The sequence below is a fragment of the Primulina eburnea genome, chromosome 12 (assembly GCF_022965805.1).
Source record: "Primulina eburnea isolate SZY01 chromosome 12, ASM2296580v1, whole genome shotgun sequence".
Classification (NCBI taxonomy): domain Eukaryota; kingdom Viridiplantae; phylum Streptophyta; class Magnoliopsida; order Lamiales; family Gesneriaceae; genus Primulina; species Primulina eburnea.
The window spans coordinates 2,867,402-2,885,308 of record NC_133112.1 but is presented as its reverse complement, the minus strand read 5'-3'; the positions used below and the strand labels follow the sequence as shown (position 1 = coordinate 2,885,308).

At 35.3% G+C, this 17,907-nt stretch overlaps 2 protein-coding genes across 3 annotated transcripts; one reads left to right on the top strand and one right to left on the bottom strand.

Annotated features, from left to right (window-relative positions):
- The first annotated feature begins 3,996 nt into the window (after positions 1-3,996).
- Positions 3,997-9,932, top strand: LOC140806969 (ABC transporter G family member 25-like). The gene is made up of 3 exons (XM_073163550.1): positions 3,997-4,600; positions 4,823-5,684; positions 8,729-9,932. The coding sequence occupies exons 1-3, from the start codon at positions 4,490-4,492 to the stop codon at positions 9,730-9,732; spliced, it is 1,977 nt and encodes a 658-aa protein (XP_073019651.1). The 5' UTR covers positions 3,997-4,489; the 3' UTR covers positions 9,733-9,932.
- LOC140806968 (ATPase family AAA domain-containing protein At1g05910-like) lies at positions 9,875-17,638 on the bottom strand. 2 transcript variants are annotated; one of them, XM_073163549.1, is made up of 11 exons: positions 17,519-17,638; positions 15,908-16,151; positions 15,630-15,731; positions 13,701-15,485; positions 13,432-13,620; positions 13,194-13,336; positions 12,190-12,435; positions 11,393-11,579; positions 11,027-11,092; positions 10,704-10,944; positions 9,875-10,338 (listed from the first exon to the last, which is right to left on the bottom strand). In XM_073163549.1, the coding sequence occupies exons 2-11, from the start codon at positions 16,133-16,135 to the stop codon at positions 9,977-9,979; spliced, it is 3,549 nt and encodes a 1,182-aa protein (XP_073019650.1). In that variant the 5' UTR covers positions 16,136-16,151; positions 17,519-17,638; the 3' UTR covers positions 9,875-9,976. The 2 variants fall into 2 exon arrangements, with proteins under 2 accessions (XP_073019650.1, XP_073019649.1); XM_073163548.1 differs by having other exon boundaries at positions 15,908-16,162; positions 17,519-17,612.
- Between the last annotated feature and the right edge of the window lie 269 nt (positions 17,639-17,907).

Sequence of the window (17,907 nt, the reverse complement as noted above, 5' to 3'; positions counted from 1 at the left end):
TGCACATGTAATTAATATATTTCATAAATGACACATATATTTAAATAAAATTGAATTGACATGAGTTTCTCATACTTATCTAATATGGTTATCAACCTATAAGTTATTTAAAATCAAATATTTTGATTTTTCAGAGGATAGTGATGGCCTTAAATATTTGTTACAAAGTTGGTGAAAACATAAATGAGAGAGAAGATTTATAAAATTCATTCCTTTTTTAATCAGTTTTCAAAGGATAACTAAAAAAATGATGTTAATTGTGAATAATAATATTATTTTTATGAAATCTAAAACTCCATCAGAAAAACTATGATATTAGTCGTCTGAGATTTTCAACTAAGATTATATTTGGATTGGCGAATTTCAAATCCATGAATTTCAAATATATTCAAATGTTTTTTTTTGTAGTTTTAGGAAAATATGACCTTAAACTTCAAATTCGCATATTTTATGTTTATATAATGTTTCATGTTACCTATGATGAATTTCAACTTCATCCAATACTGAAAACTTTTGAAATTAATTATATTTTTGTATAACTAATGTATTATTAACAATAAAATATAATCGAAATTCATAAATTTTAAACACATCCATCTAAATACGACATAAGATTTTGAGAAATAATTTAAGATAAAAGAATTTAACTTCACTACTTAAATTTATAGTCTTTTGGAAACATATGAATTATTTGAATTTCAAATTTTTTTGAAATTTCAAATCTATCGATCTAAACACAATCATATATAACATCTTAGTTTTACTTTAAAATCAATCTCCATATAAATTCATCCTACGGATCAGCTATTCGATCCAACGTAATCAATATCATTGTATAATTTGGCCTGAAATTTTAGCAAATCACATAAACACACCATAATATAAATTCTCCCGACCATGATGGATTTACTTAATCCGATTCTAAAATATAATTTATATTAACAGTTAAAAAGGTATTCAGAAATTGCACCAAACTGTAAGACAAACACTATGGTTTCAATTGATTTACAAATAATCACGGTTTGTATTGGTTTCAAAATCAACCAAACTGTAAAAATTGGTTGAGTTCAAATTATATATATAAATAAATTAAATCGATCCAAATTGATTATATTGATATTTTTTAAAAAAAATCATGTAATAAAATTTGCTAATTTAATATGATTTTTACTAGGTATAAGCATATTTTATTTGATTTTTAGTTTGTATTATATTATTAGTGAGTTGTGTAACAATCCATTGTGTTGAATAACATGTTTTAGCCTAAATAAGCATACCTAAAATTCTAAAAGTTTATTTTTTTTTACAACTTTCATAAATATTTTAATATATGGTTTTTACCCATAATCATTTTAGTTCAATGTCAAATAAAATATTTACTCTAAATTCTATCAAATATTAAATTACTACTTTTTCGAAATTACAATATCTAATACTGTAATTAACTACAAAACTTAAAGCTTAAAATCGGTCATCCAAACCATACCAAACCGAAATTCATGATTTGAGTTGGTTTGATCCGAAATTTTGTAAAACTGATAAAACATGGCTTGATTTGAATTGAATTATTTATTTTTATCTAAATATAACCAAAACATAGTTGAATACCCCTAATCCACGACGAATCTTGTGATCCAAAACAAAAATAATGTTACTCGAATATAACGGATCCGGATGATTAGTCGATCTGGGTAGACAAATGATGCCCTAGTCCTCCTGAAAAGTTGATACTTGGGGCTGTCATTTGCATCACGAACAACGTAAGAAACGCTAAGAAACACATGACGAAAACCCTCTAACGCTCAAGTCTTTGATCATCATAAAAATACAAAGCATTTCAAAACACTGTCATTTGCATCACGAACAACGTAAGAAACGCTAAGAAACACATGGCGAAAACCCTCTAACGCTCAAGTCTTTGATCATCATAAAAATACAAAGCATTTCAAAACAAACATGGATGTATATACCTTAAAAAAATGGAAGGACCTTTATATTAATTAGTTTTCCAAGATGCACCAATGACTTTGAAGGTGATCTCCCAATTTTGGAATTAGTGATCATTAATCATTATTTAGGCTTTCTCATTCTGTAATTACATTATTACTTATAATTCTCATACTCTTTGATTTTACCATAATATAACCAATTATGTTATTACCTGTCTTCTTGAAAATGAGAGAGTGAAAGGAATAGATGGGAACTGAAATCTGTTTGCAAGCAAAAGTCCATAAGCTGGTAGACATTCCAGGCTGTGCTTTGAAATTAACCATGGAATTCTGAACCATGTTGGAAAAATATTACTAGTACGATAATGTATTAATTTGTCACCTTTGAGGAAATGCATCAAATACCACACAGCATTACATGTCAATAAAAAGATAAGATGTCGAGTTTGAGATCCTAAATTGTAGACGCCCCACCACGAAATATCGAAAATAAAAAGGAAAAATATCTTACTGGACCAAAGAAAAAAGGGAAATAAGCGAGAAAATTGGATGAGGATTGGGATGACTGAGGTTGACCATATATCCCTCTGTCACTCTCATACTACCCAATGTAGCGTGCAAATTCGAACCACTTTTTTTATTAGAATAGAACACAAGTCTCACGAATTTTTATATATGAGACCGATAAAAAATATTGATATTCACAATAAAAAGTAATTCTCTTAGAATAAAAAATAATATTTAATAATAGATGATTCAAATAAGATATCCATCTCACAAATTACGACGTTTTTACCTTTTGGATTATTAGATGTACAGATTGATATTATAGGAAAATATAATTTTTTTATGAATGAAGTAATTTTAAATACAAATATTAGTGTCTATAGAAAATAAAAAGTATAAATTTTTTGACAAAGACAAATTAATGGATTAATACACTGTTCTCAATTTCTGGGAGACGTAGACAAAATGGACCAGGTGGATAGGATTATAGGAACAATAGTCTTCCTTGATTAATTTTATTTGTGTATGGACTTACAAATAATAGTTTCCTATGTATATGTTGGACTTTATACTTTATACTTTGGTCTATTTAGATTTTTCATTTTGAATGGAAATTAGACAAGCACTTAATGATTTTGATAAGTGAATGATAAATGTAGAAAGAAGAATGTCTCACATAAAAAAATAATTTTAGCATTGACGAATTTATATTTAATTACACTTTGAAAGAATGTAATAATGATTAGTTAGGAGATTTTCTCGAATACACCTGCATAGGAGAGTAAATAAAGGGCCCGATTTGCACTGGTGCGTTGAATGTCAGACCAATCAAGACAAAAATGCCGATCAAGGTTAACCTAACTTTTGCTATTTTGCTGAATTTTTGTTTTCGAAATATTCACTCCAGATCTTTTAGGATGCGACCTTTTGGTGCCCATATAACTGACTGCTGACCAACATTTGATCTTTCGGATGGCTAGCTGTGACTATACTTATGAAACCCGAGTGTCTATGAACAGAGGCAGCCTCAAGTTTTTCAAGCACATCTCACACTCAAATATTAATTTCAATTATCTTCTCGTCTCTGCCTATTGATGCTCTGCTACTCAGCTCTAACTCGTGATAAAATTTAGGTACTTTTTCAGTTCGCCGTCGTACTGTTTTTACGGTAGGTTACTGCTAGTTGTTTCGTTGTATTATGATAAACACTCATCCAACTTGATCTTGAATCACATACTGAAAGTGACGAATATGTTTTACGGACACTGTACTTCGTACAAGTATCGATTTGTTTTATTATTTTAGTATTGCTTACTATATTTTCAGAGATTGTTCCTTGTTTTCGGTTCGGATTTCCGTATCTTTTAAAAAATAAAGTGTTTATAGTACTTATTTTTTTTCCTAGGATATTGATTAACAATATATATTAAACTATTTATCATCACTTTGTCTTTAAAATTCCAGAATTTCAACTTTTTTTGTATCAAATTTATGCATATATATTCAACGTTTATCTTTTCCCGTAGTTGCAGTTGAGCTGTGCCTGATGTCGTTGTATTCCCCTATGCATTCCCGCAAATTCAGGGCTGATTGATGTATCACCGCCCTTTAATTCTTTTGAGTAAGAAAGAGAAGAAGCTCAACTGAATGCACGAGAAAGCCATTATTTGTGAGCAAAATATAACGTTAAACGTTGAAGCATATAATGATGTAACTGTACATCATACATGCACACACATTGATCAGGATGCATGCAGATAAAGTACACGTGGCTTTATGAAATAACTCTACGTAGCAAATGTGACGTCGGGTGTCTGAATTTGGCGTGGCAAGAATTAGGAATAAATAGAGACGGTGTGGTGTGGTGTGGTGTGGTGTGGTGCGAGAATAACGAACTGTACTCTTCCGCATCACTCTTCTCTTCCTCTGTTCACTTCCTTTATTCACGTCATTCCACTTTCCCGTTCCCTTTGCACTACGCATCCTCTCAATACAGGTAAAAAACGAAGTGGAATTAAAGAAAACAGAGAACAATGCTGGTGTCTTGTGAAACAACTGAAACTAATTCTTCCGATGGAGGAGCTGCAAATTCCCAACAATCTTCCTCTCATGGTGTTCGATCTTCGTTTCCAATCACTCTCAAGGTAACAATCTTAACAAGAAATTTGAGATTGAGTATATATACAGTTTAACAAACTTCGAATTCTTCCAGCGAAAGGAACTTGTTGATTAAAAAGTGGCATTGGTGGTAAAATGAAGATGCTTGAGCTGTAATCTGAATATTTTTAAAACGTTGATGGAAGAAAAAAAATTGGCCTTTTCTTTCTAAAAAATACAGTGTTGATTCAGCTGTATAATGAGTGCAGTTTGCGGACGTTTCATACAAAGTAAAGCTGCCTGAATGCAGCGTGAAATCAAGAACCAGAGGACTACGAAACATGTTCACTGGAGGTCCCACGACATTGCCAGATTTAGAGAACCCGGTGGCGATGATTCACCACCATCAAGAAAGAACAATCTTGAATGGAATCACCGGCTGGGCGGCACCAGGGAAAATTTTAGCCATCCTGGGCCCCTCCGGCAGTGGCAAATCAACACTGCTCAACGCACTCGGCAGCCGGCTCCACCACGGACACGGCCTTACCGGAAGTATCCTCTACAACAACTTATCAAAACCGGTTACTAAAAAAACCGGTTTCGTGACTCAAGACGACGTGCTATACCCACACCTCACAGTTCGGGAGACCCTTGTTTTCTGCTCATTACTCAGACTCCCGAGTTCAGTACCCAAAGAGGAGAAAATTTCTGTCGCCGAATCTGTGATCAACGAACTGGGTTTGTCGAAATGTGAGAACACGATAATCGGCAACAGCTTCATCCGCGGGATTTCCGGCGGTGAAAGGAAAAGAGTAAGCATAGCGCATGAGATGCTGGTAGACCCAAGTCTGTTGATATTGGACGAGCCCACTTCAGGGCTGGATTCAACAGCGGCGTTCAGACTAGTGACGACTCTTTGTGGGCTTGCAGCGAAGGGGAAGACAGTGGTGACGTCGGTGCACCAGCCGTCGAGCCGTGTTTACCAGATGTTTGATGATTTGCTTGTGTTGTCGGAGGGAAGGTGTATATACTTCGGGAAAGGGAGCGAAGCAATGTGTTATTTCGAAAGCATTGGGTTCTCGCCCAGTTTCCCCATGAATCCTGCTGATTTCCTGCTTGATCTCGCTAATGGTACATTGTCTCTATTTTCTCTCCACACATTGATTCACACACTACAAAAAAGATCATTCTTTTAAATTCTTTAACCAGACAAGTAATATGATAAAGCAAGACTTGGAACTTGAATCTCCTTCTGTTTGTTGTTGATTTTTTTTTAATTTTTTCAATTATTTTTTTTCTGGATTGGGATTCCTATTAAGGTTCCAATTGAAGTAGGTGATCGACATTAAAATGGACCATGCAAAATGATTTTTTTTTTTGGTAATTTTCTTCAATTATTTGACATCGGCAGAAAAGTCCGATGACTTGGAAACAAGTCAGTCTCGCAAGTTGGGTAGATATTGTTGGCAGATATTGTTTCGAGGGTCAAATCAATTTGACTTTGGGACCAAATCGATATTAAATTTTAGTACATAATTATTATATTGTCAGTAAATTAATTTATCTGAATAAATTAAATAGGTAATTGAATGAAGGGTATTTTTTTTTAACCCAGATCAAATACATTGAGGAGGTCATCAGATTTATTTTACAAATTTTCCTTGAATTATTTAAATAATAGAGTCGAGAATGGTCGTGAATAAAGTAATAGAATTTGAATATTTGAGAAGATTGATTTCAAGTAAATACTATTTCTATTTTTTTTAATAAATAGAGTTGTTGGTAGGAGACAGTGTTGATTCTTAGACGTGAAGATGAAGGGATATATGAGATATCCAACAATTACTTTTTATATAATGTTTTAATTATAACATGAAATCTATCCATCCTCTTAAACTTCATATTTAGGTTGCAATTAGATTAAGTAATTTGAAATCCGTGATTTCGAATTTATTTTCAATCTTAAATAATTTAAGCAGAGAAAGCTCAAATCCATTTCTACCTGCACTTTAATTATATTAATAAGAATGTGTTTCAAATGATTATAAGTAATTAGGGAGATGAATTTGGATATTTTTGCTGCGTAAATTATCAAATAAAATAAAAGGAAAATACGTTTAAAATCCATGAAATTCAAAATTTTAACACAAACTTGGTTCCTTTATGGTCTAATTTGTTGAGAATTGAGATGGAAAGGAGACACTTTTCGGTTGGAATATTAAGTGTACAACATAGAAAACTTATTACATCATGAATCTACAATTAAAAGTGGAACTTTTTTTCATCTTTGCCTCACCACGTGTCCCCTACCTGCAAAGCTTTTGGGTCATCATGCTTTGCTTCTCACTTTTGTGTTTGTTGAATGGTAATGTTTGCATGAGTTATGAACTTTATTATGCGTTTGGTTCGATTTCAAACATACTCTATATCAACATGACATTTTCAATTTTCTCATAATTATTTTTGAAATCAAATCTTACTATCTAAATCATGTCCATCGATGAATTTTATTCATCGACGATCCAGATATTACATCCTTGGTATTAAATAGGCGACTTGTTTTCACGAAATTGCTGGATATGGATTCAATTAATAATGGATTGTTTCTGCTTTGAAATTTGATTACTATTTCATGGTGTTCAATCCAGATATTTAATGACTTTAAATCTCATACATGAATGGATACATGATATGGGTTTTCTTAAATTTGAGGTTCATATGAGACCAAACTCCATTTGATTTATATTTATATTTAAGTTTGACCAATCATCGTATCTTTGGAGTGGAAGTTGTTTGAAAGAGACAAGTTATGGTTCTCCTAGAGAGTAGCATCTTTTTCATATAAATCTTGAGCAACTTGTAGTATGTATCATTATACTTATATATTCTTGAATTGGATTGTACTAGCTTCCCTTAGCATGTGGTAATCCTTATTTAATATTTTTTTTGGGATAGACATTAATATCTCATATCTTCAGAATGAATGGATAAGTGTAACAACGATATTCAAAACCAACTCATGTCATATTATTTGCCATAGAATTGTTAGGGTTCGGGTGTCGGTGGTACGAGACTTCTACGGTCTCAGAGAATTTCGAGGGTTTTGAACTGAACTGAGAAATGCCTCCCACTTCTGCTGTGACTAATTGAGTTCATTTGTGATTATGATACATACTGAAATTTTACTTTGTTAGGATACCATCCAATAACTATAAAAAGTGGGTTTTGGCATATGAAGTGTTGTCTACAAGATTGTTGACGCAATTTGTTCTCAAATTCTGCATGATTGATGTTTAATATGTTCACTTTCATTATCACCTTTGGACACTTTATTCAATCTTATTGAGTTGCACCAAGTAAATTCTCATGGTGCACTTGAAAAAAATCTGCAAGAACAACACGTGTAAGATTTTATGCAAAAGGAAGTCCTTTTTTCCTAAAATAAACTTCGAAAAATTGTGAAGGAAGTTGTAATAGTGGGTCAAATCCATCAGCAGCATAATGTTGAGTGGACTCCCCACTTGAACATCACCACTAGACAAGTTCTGTTATCTTCCCTCTTCTACTTATTGCTCATCATACACCCAATAGTTGATGCACACTTGAACATGCGCAATATTTCATAGTATATTTTTAATTTACTTGAAAATGACTTTAATTTCAGTACACTATTAAATAACAAATGAATCTCTTTTTTTTTTTTTTTTTTTTTTGTATTGTAACTATACACGCAAAGAGGCCACATTGATTTTTTTAATTCAAGCCACCCACGAACGGAAATCAGATGCCAGAATTCTTAGTCATTACTTTAATTGCCTTATCTTACATTACACCACAAATATGGCATGCTTTAGTTGCTCATACAGTGTAATATGTCGAAAGTTGAGATGCCAATTGGAATATTGTTACTCAAGCATCTGAAGCATGCAAGTCTCCTGACTTTAGGCTATGAACATGACATTTGCTTTACTTTACGGCCTTTTAAACTTGTTGTCGTTGCAAAAATTGTTTATATGGCCGACGTATAGTTTTAAAAAATGGCGTTTCAAATCAAGGATGGCTCCAATGGGGGACGACATGGCATTTCAAAATTCAAATGGTTGAATTTTTTAAATCGTGTGTAATATATAAATCACATCATCTGATATGTGTTTAATACACTTTTATGAACGTAGGGGTATGCCAGCTTGACGGTGCAAGTGAGAAAGAAAAGCCTAATGTGAGACAAGCCCTTGTATCCTCTTACAACAACTTATTGGCTCCAAGGGCAAAGTCGGCCAGTATGGATACCTCACATACAGCGCCCAATGATCGAGTGATTGAAACGACTAAATATTATGGCTGCACTGGACATCTTTCCACATGGTTTAATCAATTCAGCATTCTCCTCCAAAGAAATCTCAAGGAAAGAAAGCCTGAAACCTTCAATTTTTTGCGAGTTTTTCAAGTGATCGCAGCCTCGCTACTAGCAGGTTTCATGTGGTGGCACTCAGATTACCGGGACGTTCAGGATCGCCTCGGCCTTCTCTTCTTCATTGCCATTTTCTGGGGAGTTTTTCCATCCTTCAATGCGGTGTTCGCCTTTCCTCAAGAACGAGCCATTTTCACGAAGGAAAGAGCTTCTGGGATGTATACATTGTCATCTTATTTTATAGCTCGGGTTACGGGAGACTTACCTATGGAGCTAATCCTCCCCACACTATTCATCTCCATATCGTACTGGATGACAGGGCTAAAGCCTGAGCTCTCTGCTTTTGCACTTACTCTTCTTGTTGTGCTTGGTTATGTGCTTGTTTCTCAGGGGCTCGGCCTTGCACTAGGTGCACTGATCATGGATGCCAAGCAGGCTTCAACAATGGTCACTGTCACGATGTTGGCATTTGTTTTGACAGGAGGGTACTATGTACACAAAGTGCCGTATTTCATGTCATGGATAAAGTATGTTTCCACTACATTCTACAGCTATAGGCTTCTCATCAATGTTCAATATGGAGACGGGGCAGGGATATCAACGTACCTTGGTTGCTCATCTGGAAGACAAGACAGAGCAACCTGCAAATTTATTGATGAGGACATTCGAGGCCAAATCCATCCTGTAATGAGTGTAAGCATATTGATGATGATGTTTGTAGGATACAGATTATTAGCCTATATCGCATTGAGGCGACTCAGAGCTTAGTACAGAAGAAGTGAAATGCCACAATTACTTATTTGTTGGAGAAGCTGAAGCTGAAAAGGCGCTGTGAAGGGCTCATGATATCAATGAGCTTTGGATTTGAGTCAAGTTTACTTCTTTAGCTTGGACAGTCAAAAAGTGTGGAGAACTGTAAGAGGTGTCGATGGCATTTGAAATAAAAAATATTCAGAAATTTTAAATAATGAGAGGCTCAATCTCGTTAAGTTGGAAATTTTTTTGGTCATTGCTAAAACCTGGATGGATCTTCGGCAAAATCTAACAAAAAACTTAGAATTGATGCCTTGAGATCTTCGACCTTAACCTTACTTTTTGTTTCAAATACACCTTTAATCACGCGAGTGTAAAGTCTCTCGAGCTGTGGAATGCTGTAATCTTTTGACTGCTCCACGAACAGATTCTTGATTGACTCGATTCGATTGGAAATCTCTCCATCAATCATGGACACGTCCTGGGAGACATCTCCAGTCTCGTGATCAGTAGTTTCATCACGCACGTGAATAAAATTTTGATGTTGGTGCTGAACTACACCATTCACTTCGGTATTTTGTGACGATTTTGGTGGAGCTGAATCAAGCTCTGATCCCTCTTCTGCTACCAAAACATTGTGCCAACGAGGTCCCAATATCACGCACGTGAATAAAATAAAACAATTAACAGTAAGTTCCTAAAAGGAAAATCAAGTGCGCACACTTGAAAATTAGTGCCAAGGCACATCTTTGTGAAGAAAATCACATATATTTAGTCCTTGAAATCCACGTAGAGTCGCATAGAATAGTTGATGGGATGAGTTTTACTGAAGTAGTCATTGAAAGAAATATGAATTGGAACCAACAAAATGATGAAAAATACGGTAACCATGTTAGTTTCAGGACTAATTGATATGCCAGGGAGTGGAGAGAAGTTGAGCAAAATAGGTCGCCAAGTTCCAAAAATTAAAAGGAAAGGAATGATACCTGCATGAGAGGCATCCATATGTTTTTTAGGTCTTTTGACCCCTTCATAGTCTTGATCTAGATTAACTTCAGGCTGGGCGTTACGAAGACGTGCACTAGCCCTAGTCATCTGGACAACTGGAGTTTGTGGGAGTGCAGCTTCCCCGGCATCATCAGGCAGGGTGATAGGACCTCCTTCATCAGAGATTTTGTCACAAAATGCGACCAGGGAGGGGTCCATCTGGGATAGCATACCATTCACCTGAAAAATGAAATGCTTTTTAAAGATAAAGGCTGGAACCTGCACAGGGAAAATTAAAGGAGTAAGTGGTAGATGAGCATACTGCATCTCGAAGTTCATGAGCTCTGCTGACAATCCTTGCCCCATTGTAATCATCTCCATTGTATTTCTAATCACAGCCACAGAGAATGTAAGAACGGGTCCAGTTCTATTGTACGAGTAACAACATTTATTGACAAGGTAAAACTAACAAATGGAGGGAGCAGTAAATCTTGCAAAACTAAACAAGCAAATCGGTTCACAAATTTTTAGACCAGCATTTCACAAACTAATGAACTGTTTCGAAACAAGGAACGAATGTATGCCAAACTTTTATAAATACGGTTGGGTACACCAGAAGGAAGCCCTGGAAACAATACCAATTCAAGAGAAGCCTATTGTTTCAAGGTTGATATCATTGGTCACACACCTTGGCATTAGTTAAAATGAGATTGAAATCCTCTAGGAAGGCTTTACAAGTGATATATTTTCCACTGTCAACACGCTGCAGCAAAGTGGCCATGTCCATGGGATTCTGGATTATTGCACGATAATTTGGTGCATCTTCATCCATTACAGGATAACGGAAGACACTAAAGCGCTTATCATATAGTATCCTATAAAGAAGAGGAAGAAATATTAAGAAGACACAACTTTGAGAACACCATGAAAAGCCTACTCGAAGTTATTGTGATACTCAATCTTGAATCACGACTGGTTTTAGAGAGACAATTGTATCAACTGCAGATATAAATTGGATACAGAAAAAGAGTCAAAAACAAAAGAAAATATAGCTAATAATGGCCACATCAGAAACACCACCAAACTCCATGCTTTCAGAAGCAACTGCAAGCATATATAATACTTGGTGCTGTAGCCAATATAAAGCATACACAGAAAATTGATACAAGAGTCTTAGTTCCTAATGAGAAATTCACACAAGGGAGTCTTAATTTCATGGTAAATGAAGTGGAACATTATGTCGATATATTCTTACCAGAAAATTACAGAGACGAAGCTCAGAAAAGAAAGATATGAGAAGTATACTGATAAAAAAATTTAACTTTTGGGACATAATACATTTGTACCACTTCAAAACCTACAGAAAATAAAACAGAACGCCCATATTATATCAACTACACTGTATATAGATCACAAAGTGGATGCATTCAAAGCAACATGCCACAGATACAAACCATTGAGATCAAGTAAAAAACAGAAGCTAACCGATTGCAAACATCACGAAAGCACATGCGCAGTCGACGAAGTGCATGTCCCTGAGTTTCAGCTTTTGCTCTCAATTCAGAGGCCTTTGGTCCAGCATCGACTTTTGGTGCTTTCACAAGTTCAGGAAGGTCTTCAGATCTCAGAGAATCTTTTATTACATCCTCGGATTGAACTGACAATGCAGCTTCAATGAGCCGGTCAAAGAACAAAGATCTGTCTTTGGAAGATGGTGCCGTTAAATGCAAGCTGTCGGAAAGAAAAAAAAGCAATTATATCAAATTGGAGCTTAATTTAAAAGCATCTTAGAGATTTCCAGTTTGAAGGACTGATAATCTGGAACGATAAGAAACCATAATTTTTATGTTAGAAACGTGGGAAATAATTATCTGATCAATTGTTTATTAACAAAACACAGTCCAGGGACAAACAAGCAATCTCTAGGTATAAACATAGGAAAAAGCATATAAAAGCCTCGAGACAGTTCTTCAAACTTCACTATACAGAATAAAATATTCAATTGTCCCACGAGAGACTTTTCTGACTATATTAAATTTAACCATAGCAGATAAGCGTCTGACTATATTAAATTTAACCATAGCAGATTGCTTATCCGCTATTGTAAACCTTATTATCTACTTTAATAAAATTCTGTTTCCTATCCAAAAATAAAAAAAAATTAACCAAAGCAAAAAATGCTACTTAACACAGAAGGAAGTTTCAATCTTCCCCTCCACCAATTTAAGTAAATCCCAGACCATAAAACACGGTACGTGAACCTGAAAAGGTAATTAATCTGTTTGACATTGGATTCTCGGAATTCAGCTATTCCAATACCTAGAAGTTTCTGATGTTAAAATGAATAAAAATATTAGAAAATCTTATAGCAGGAAGGAGAAAAAAAAAGAACAGTTTAACTTCTAGCAAACAAACAAAACGTCTGCATTTGCATGCTCAACAGACTTGATACAACTGGATGTTGCGATGTCATTTTTCAAAATACATACACATTGCGTTCAGAGAATATTGAGGATGAAATATCGCATATCTCGGCAAGTGACATTGAGGATGTTCCAAACAGCAATACAGGCAAGTCTGATGGTAATTCTTCCATCAGCGACCGAAGTACAGCCCTAAGTAGATCGTGAGCCTAAACAAAATACAAACATTTTACCCATAAGATGCTTACCGAAAAAAACCGAAGAGTCGCCAAAAACAGAAACATATAAATCAACATCCACTCACACTCTCCCACCACAGGTGAAATTGAGGCAGATAGAGTATTGATGGCATAGTTCTTCTGGCTTCACCAAAAACGTGCACCAGTGCTTCCTCGGGAGTTTTGGCCCCAGGATCAGAAAGTAAAGAAGGCAATGCAAGAGAATGAACTGGAAATTTCTCTAGTTCATGTAAAACTGCAGGCCCTATATGATCCTGTAAAACTAGTGCAGTAAGTATGCTTAGTTAAGATCATGCATTAATGATTTATAAGAAGAAGGAATCAAAACATTTACCAGTCCAACACCATCATCGCCACAAAGTAAAAGCTTAGGTCGATAGACGAGGGAAATTGCAGAGCCATATGAAAGCATAGAAAGCTTGGTAACTTCTGATGAAACTGTTACAGCAGGGAAAATGTCAGAAATAGTACTCATGACTCTCTGAAGATGTCTTTGTAAACAGGATGCCACAACAGGAGATAGGGGCCTCGAGTTCACAATGGAGCCTCTATGAGCAGCAGGAGTGATTGTGGACATCGCTTCGACAAAGTGATACTTATCCACCTTTACCGAATCAATGTCAATCAAGAACTTGTCATCGCTTGTGTAAACTTGTGGATATCTTTCACGAAAAGCACGAATGGCAGCTTCAGTACATAAAGCCTTCAAATCAGCTCCACAGTATCCCACACAACTGGCTGCAAGCTCCAACCTTAGATCAATTGAAGGAGGTTGCTTCCACTTACAAGTATGTATGTCCAATATTTCAGCTCTTGCTTCACAGCCAGGCAAGGGAAAATTGAACTCACGATCAAATCTCCCAGGGCGCCTCAAGGCTCCATCGATGGCATCAACCCTGTTGGTTGCTCCAATCAAGACTACTTGCCCACGAGAATCTAGGCCATCCATCAAGGCGAGTAAAGTTGATACAATAGAATTATGAATTTGCTCTTGTTTACTGGACCGAACAGGAGCGAGCCCGTCTATCTCATCAAAGAAAATTATTGAAGGCTGATTTTTTTGAGCTTCTTCAAATAACAGTTTCAATTGTCTTTCAGCTTCACCAACCCATTTACTCAGGACATCAGCACCCTTTCTCATATAAAAACTTACTTTCTGCCCCGCTTTTGAAGCAGCACAAGCCAATGCTCTTGCAATCAATGTTTTCCCAGTGCCAGGAGGACCACATAGCAAGACTCCCCTGGGCGGGGTAATGTTGTAGCTTGCGAAAAATTCTGGATATAAAAGAGGGAAGAACACCATTTCCTTCAGAGCATCAATATATTCAGAGAGACCACCTATATCCTTAAAACTCACAGGCTCATCAATTTGTACAGGCTGAATATCAGCCCCTCCTTTGGAACTAGGACCAGCGGTTTGAATACCGGAAGTCAAATTAGAAAGGCTATCATTTTGATGAACCCAACCAGATGCGGCATTATTCAATCCCCAGGTTGTCATTCCATGCAAGTCTGGTCCCCCAAGCAACCAAGGAGCTCCAAATCTCCCGCCACCTCTCCCCCAAGGTATTGGAGGACCTTGATCAAGCTCATCCACTAGAAGGGAATCATCAGAATCATCAGCTCGTGTCATGCGATGACGTTTGTGAACTCGTGACCCACCTCTTCTCCCATCTCTGCCTACTTTGCTTCCCATTCCTTGCTGCAGTATTCTTCGTGGAGAGCTTGGCCTATGTTTACTCTCCTCAATAGAAAGCCTGCGAACATCTGCACGATTTCGGAGATCATACCGTCGTCTACCTTCTTGCTCTTCACCTTCTTCATCATCACCATCTTCTTCCCCATCCTCGCGATCATCCTCACCAGCACCTTCATTTTCACCCTCCCCATCATCAGCATCCTCCGGGTCATTTGCATTTTCTGGAACGTCTCCCCTTTCCTCCTCAGATGAACTCTGTTCCTCATCAGATTCCATACTTAATGCTTCCCTAGAATCTACTTCTTGTTGACCTTGAAGTCCACCACGACGAGGTCGAAGTCCTTCACGACGAGGGGTCAATTCATCTTGCCTCGCATTATTGTTGTTTATTCGTTTAGTAGCTCTGTGAAATCTAGGAATCTGAAACACAGTTGCTCGTATTTTAGCACAAGGAAAAAATATCATTGAAATACAGAGAATATTGAAGCCTTAAAAGCAGTTAAAAAAAGCTAAATGTTATGGATTGCATAAATATTTCATCAATGAAAAAATTACAAGACTTACCATTAAATCATTGTCCTCTGTTCCAGAACTATCAGTGTATTCTTCAAGACTCGTTGGAACCCTCCTTGTCCTGGTAGAGCGCCGAAGATTGGTAGCCACTGACTACAAGAAGAAAAAGTCGCACATTAATTTTCCATTTTTTTTTTCAATATGTGAAGCACTAGTTTATAATAAGAGACCAGGAATAGCAAGTGATAATTTGAGTTTGATTCTAATCAACTAAAAAACACATAATTCACTAATTGTTAAATGAGAAGTTAATATAAAAAGTTACATACATTTGCATTTGATGATCGTAATGGGTGATTTCCAGGACGCAGCATCTTTGCTATCTGTACAGCTGCTGTCCTTGTTTTAGTCTTTTTCCTCTTATTTCGCAAGACAGCGGTGGGACTATAATACAAGTATTGGCGACCACAAAACTTCGGCCTACTTTTAAGCCTATCACTTGTACGAACTGGCCTAGAATCAGGCCCATCCTCTTGTACCGATCTTTTGGAATACATCAGAAGCAACTAGCGCCTTTACATGAACTTCAAAGAAAGCCGGAAAAAAGTTAAAAATTTAAAGACTGAAACACAGAAGGCAACATCTTTTATCACATTCGAAGATTAAAAGTGACAAACATATACCATATGGCTGCAAGAAGAAAAACACTATACCGTGTAGTGTCTTAAATAATTGTCAAGGTTCACACACAACAAAAATTACTGTGCAGTTAAACTATAAATTTTAAGAGTGGAAAATTAACCACTACAAATAGGATCAGGGAAAAAAATTAAACTTGTGGACAAATTCAATTAACATAAAATAGTAATCACATCTTGTTCTTTATATTTCCATGGTTTTAAATGTTTTTTTTAAGTTCGCCTTCATTCACACATTAATTGAATCAAGTCACCAAGAGTTAGAAAATAAGCTCCATCCGGTTCTCCTTCCTTCACCCTGGTGCCACTAAACTCCTAGGCTTCGTTTGGGAGTTGGGATTTGGAAAGCGATTAATGAAAAGGAAATGAAATTGTAAAAAAATGATTGTATGATTTTAACGGGAGTAAATGAAAAGAAAACGTGTTATAGATCTACAGAAAAATTTTCCTTTCAAATGTGGGTGGAAATGAAAGGAAAACTAAAATTTTTCTCATCTTCTCTCTTCCAACTTCCAAATTAATCCAAGTGACGTAGATAACTAACGGTGATGAAAACTGGGATACAAACAAAAATCGATCCGATCTGAAAGCAAGTAAAAAATTTACAAAATCTGAAATATCATGTCTGGATGGCTTAAGTCAAGACTCAAGATCCATTAAAAAAATGATTTTACACCCAATTTCTCTTTAGAAAGGCAATATATGCCAGTTCAAACTTCGTTAATCAACTACTCAACCCATAAACTAAAAAATGAATTAACCACTTCTAAATACCTATCCTGAATGAATTACAAAAATACAGACAAATTCAACGCTCTCTAAAATCTAAAAAAATAATGTAAGAAAGCTTAAAGTCCACATACAACATTTTACTTTACAGCAACTTGAAATCTATCTACCAAATTTATGTTTCTTCTCCAATTATTGTTCTATCACATGCAATAAGCTTTTCAAAACAAGAATTCAGTTTTGTAATAGTGCTTAAACAAAATAGGTGATAAAGTGACGACTATAAACCAAAACATGAACAAAATAATAAAAGGAAAAAACCGAGAATACATAAATGACTAAATATCATACCACGAATTCACGCCCCATGAGAATGTAATCAGTAAAATTTCGTGCATGCGACGCACAATGAATGAAACAAATCAATAACAAACAGATACTTCAGAAAACTAGAGCTAAAAAAAATCATATTAAAAAATACGTATGATGAATCAAAATCAAACAAGAAATTACCTTCCGTGATTTCCAGCGATGCTGCGAAAACAGGTCGAGTGAGAAACTGAAGGAGGGCAGGCGATACAAAGGAAGAGATTTTTAGCTTGGTTATATGTTTTTTATTTTATTTTTGAATATTAATATAATATAGTATGTTTATTTTTTGTTTTGGGTTGGGCTTCATGATGCTGGACCAAATTTCAACAAGCCCATTATATCAATAATAAGCCCGATTAATTATCATCTTTATTTTTAATTAATTTATTTATTTGACAATTTTATTAAACAAAATGAAAATTGTTCAAAAAATAGAAATATACTTTCTAATTAATTAAATATTTTAAATTAATTAATTTATTTGACAATTTATTAAACAAAATGAATTTTTTTCAAAAAACTAAAATATA

Coding starts and splice junctions, on each gene's coding strand:
- LOC140806969 (XM_073163550.1), top strand. CDS start 4,490: ATGCTGGTGTCTTGTGAAACAACTGAAACTAATTCTTCCGATGGAGGA. Junction 4,601..4,822: donor CGTTTCCAATCACTCTCAAG/GTAACAATCTTA, acceptor TAATGAGTGCAG/TTTGCGGACGTTTCATACAA. Junction 5,685..8,728: donor CCTGCTTGATCTCGCTAATG/GTACATTGTCTC, acceptor TTATGAACGTAG/GGGTATGCCAGCTTGACGGT.
- LOC140806968 (XM_073163549.1), bottom strand. CDS start 16,135: ATGTATTCCAAAAGATCGGTACAAGAGGATGGGCCTGATTCTAGGCCA. Junction 13,621..13,700: donor GCGATGATGGTGTTGGACTG/GTAAATGTTTTG, acceptor CTAGTTTTACAG/GATCATATAGGGCCTGCAGT. Junction 10,945..11,026: donor CTCATGAACTTCGAGATGCA/GTATGCTCATCT, acceptor TTCATTTTTCAG/GTGAATGGTATGCTATCCCA.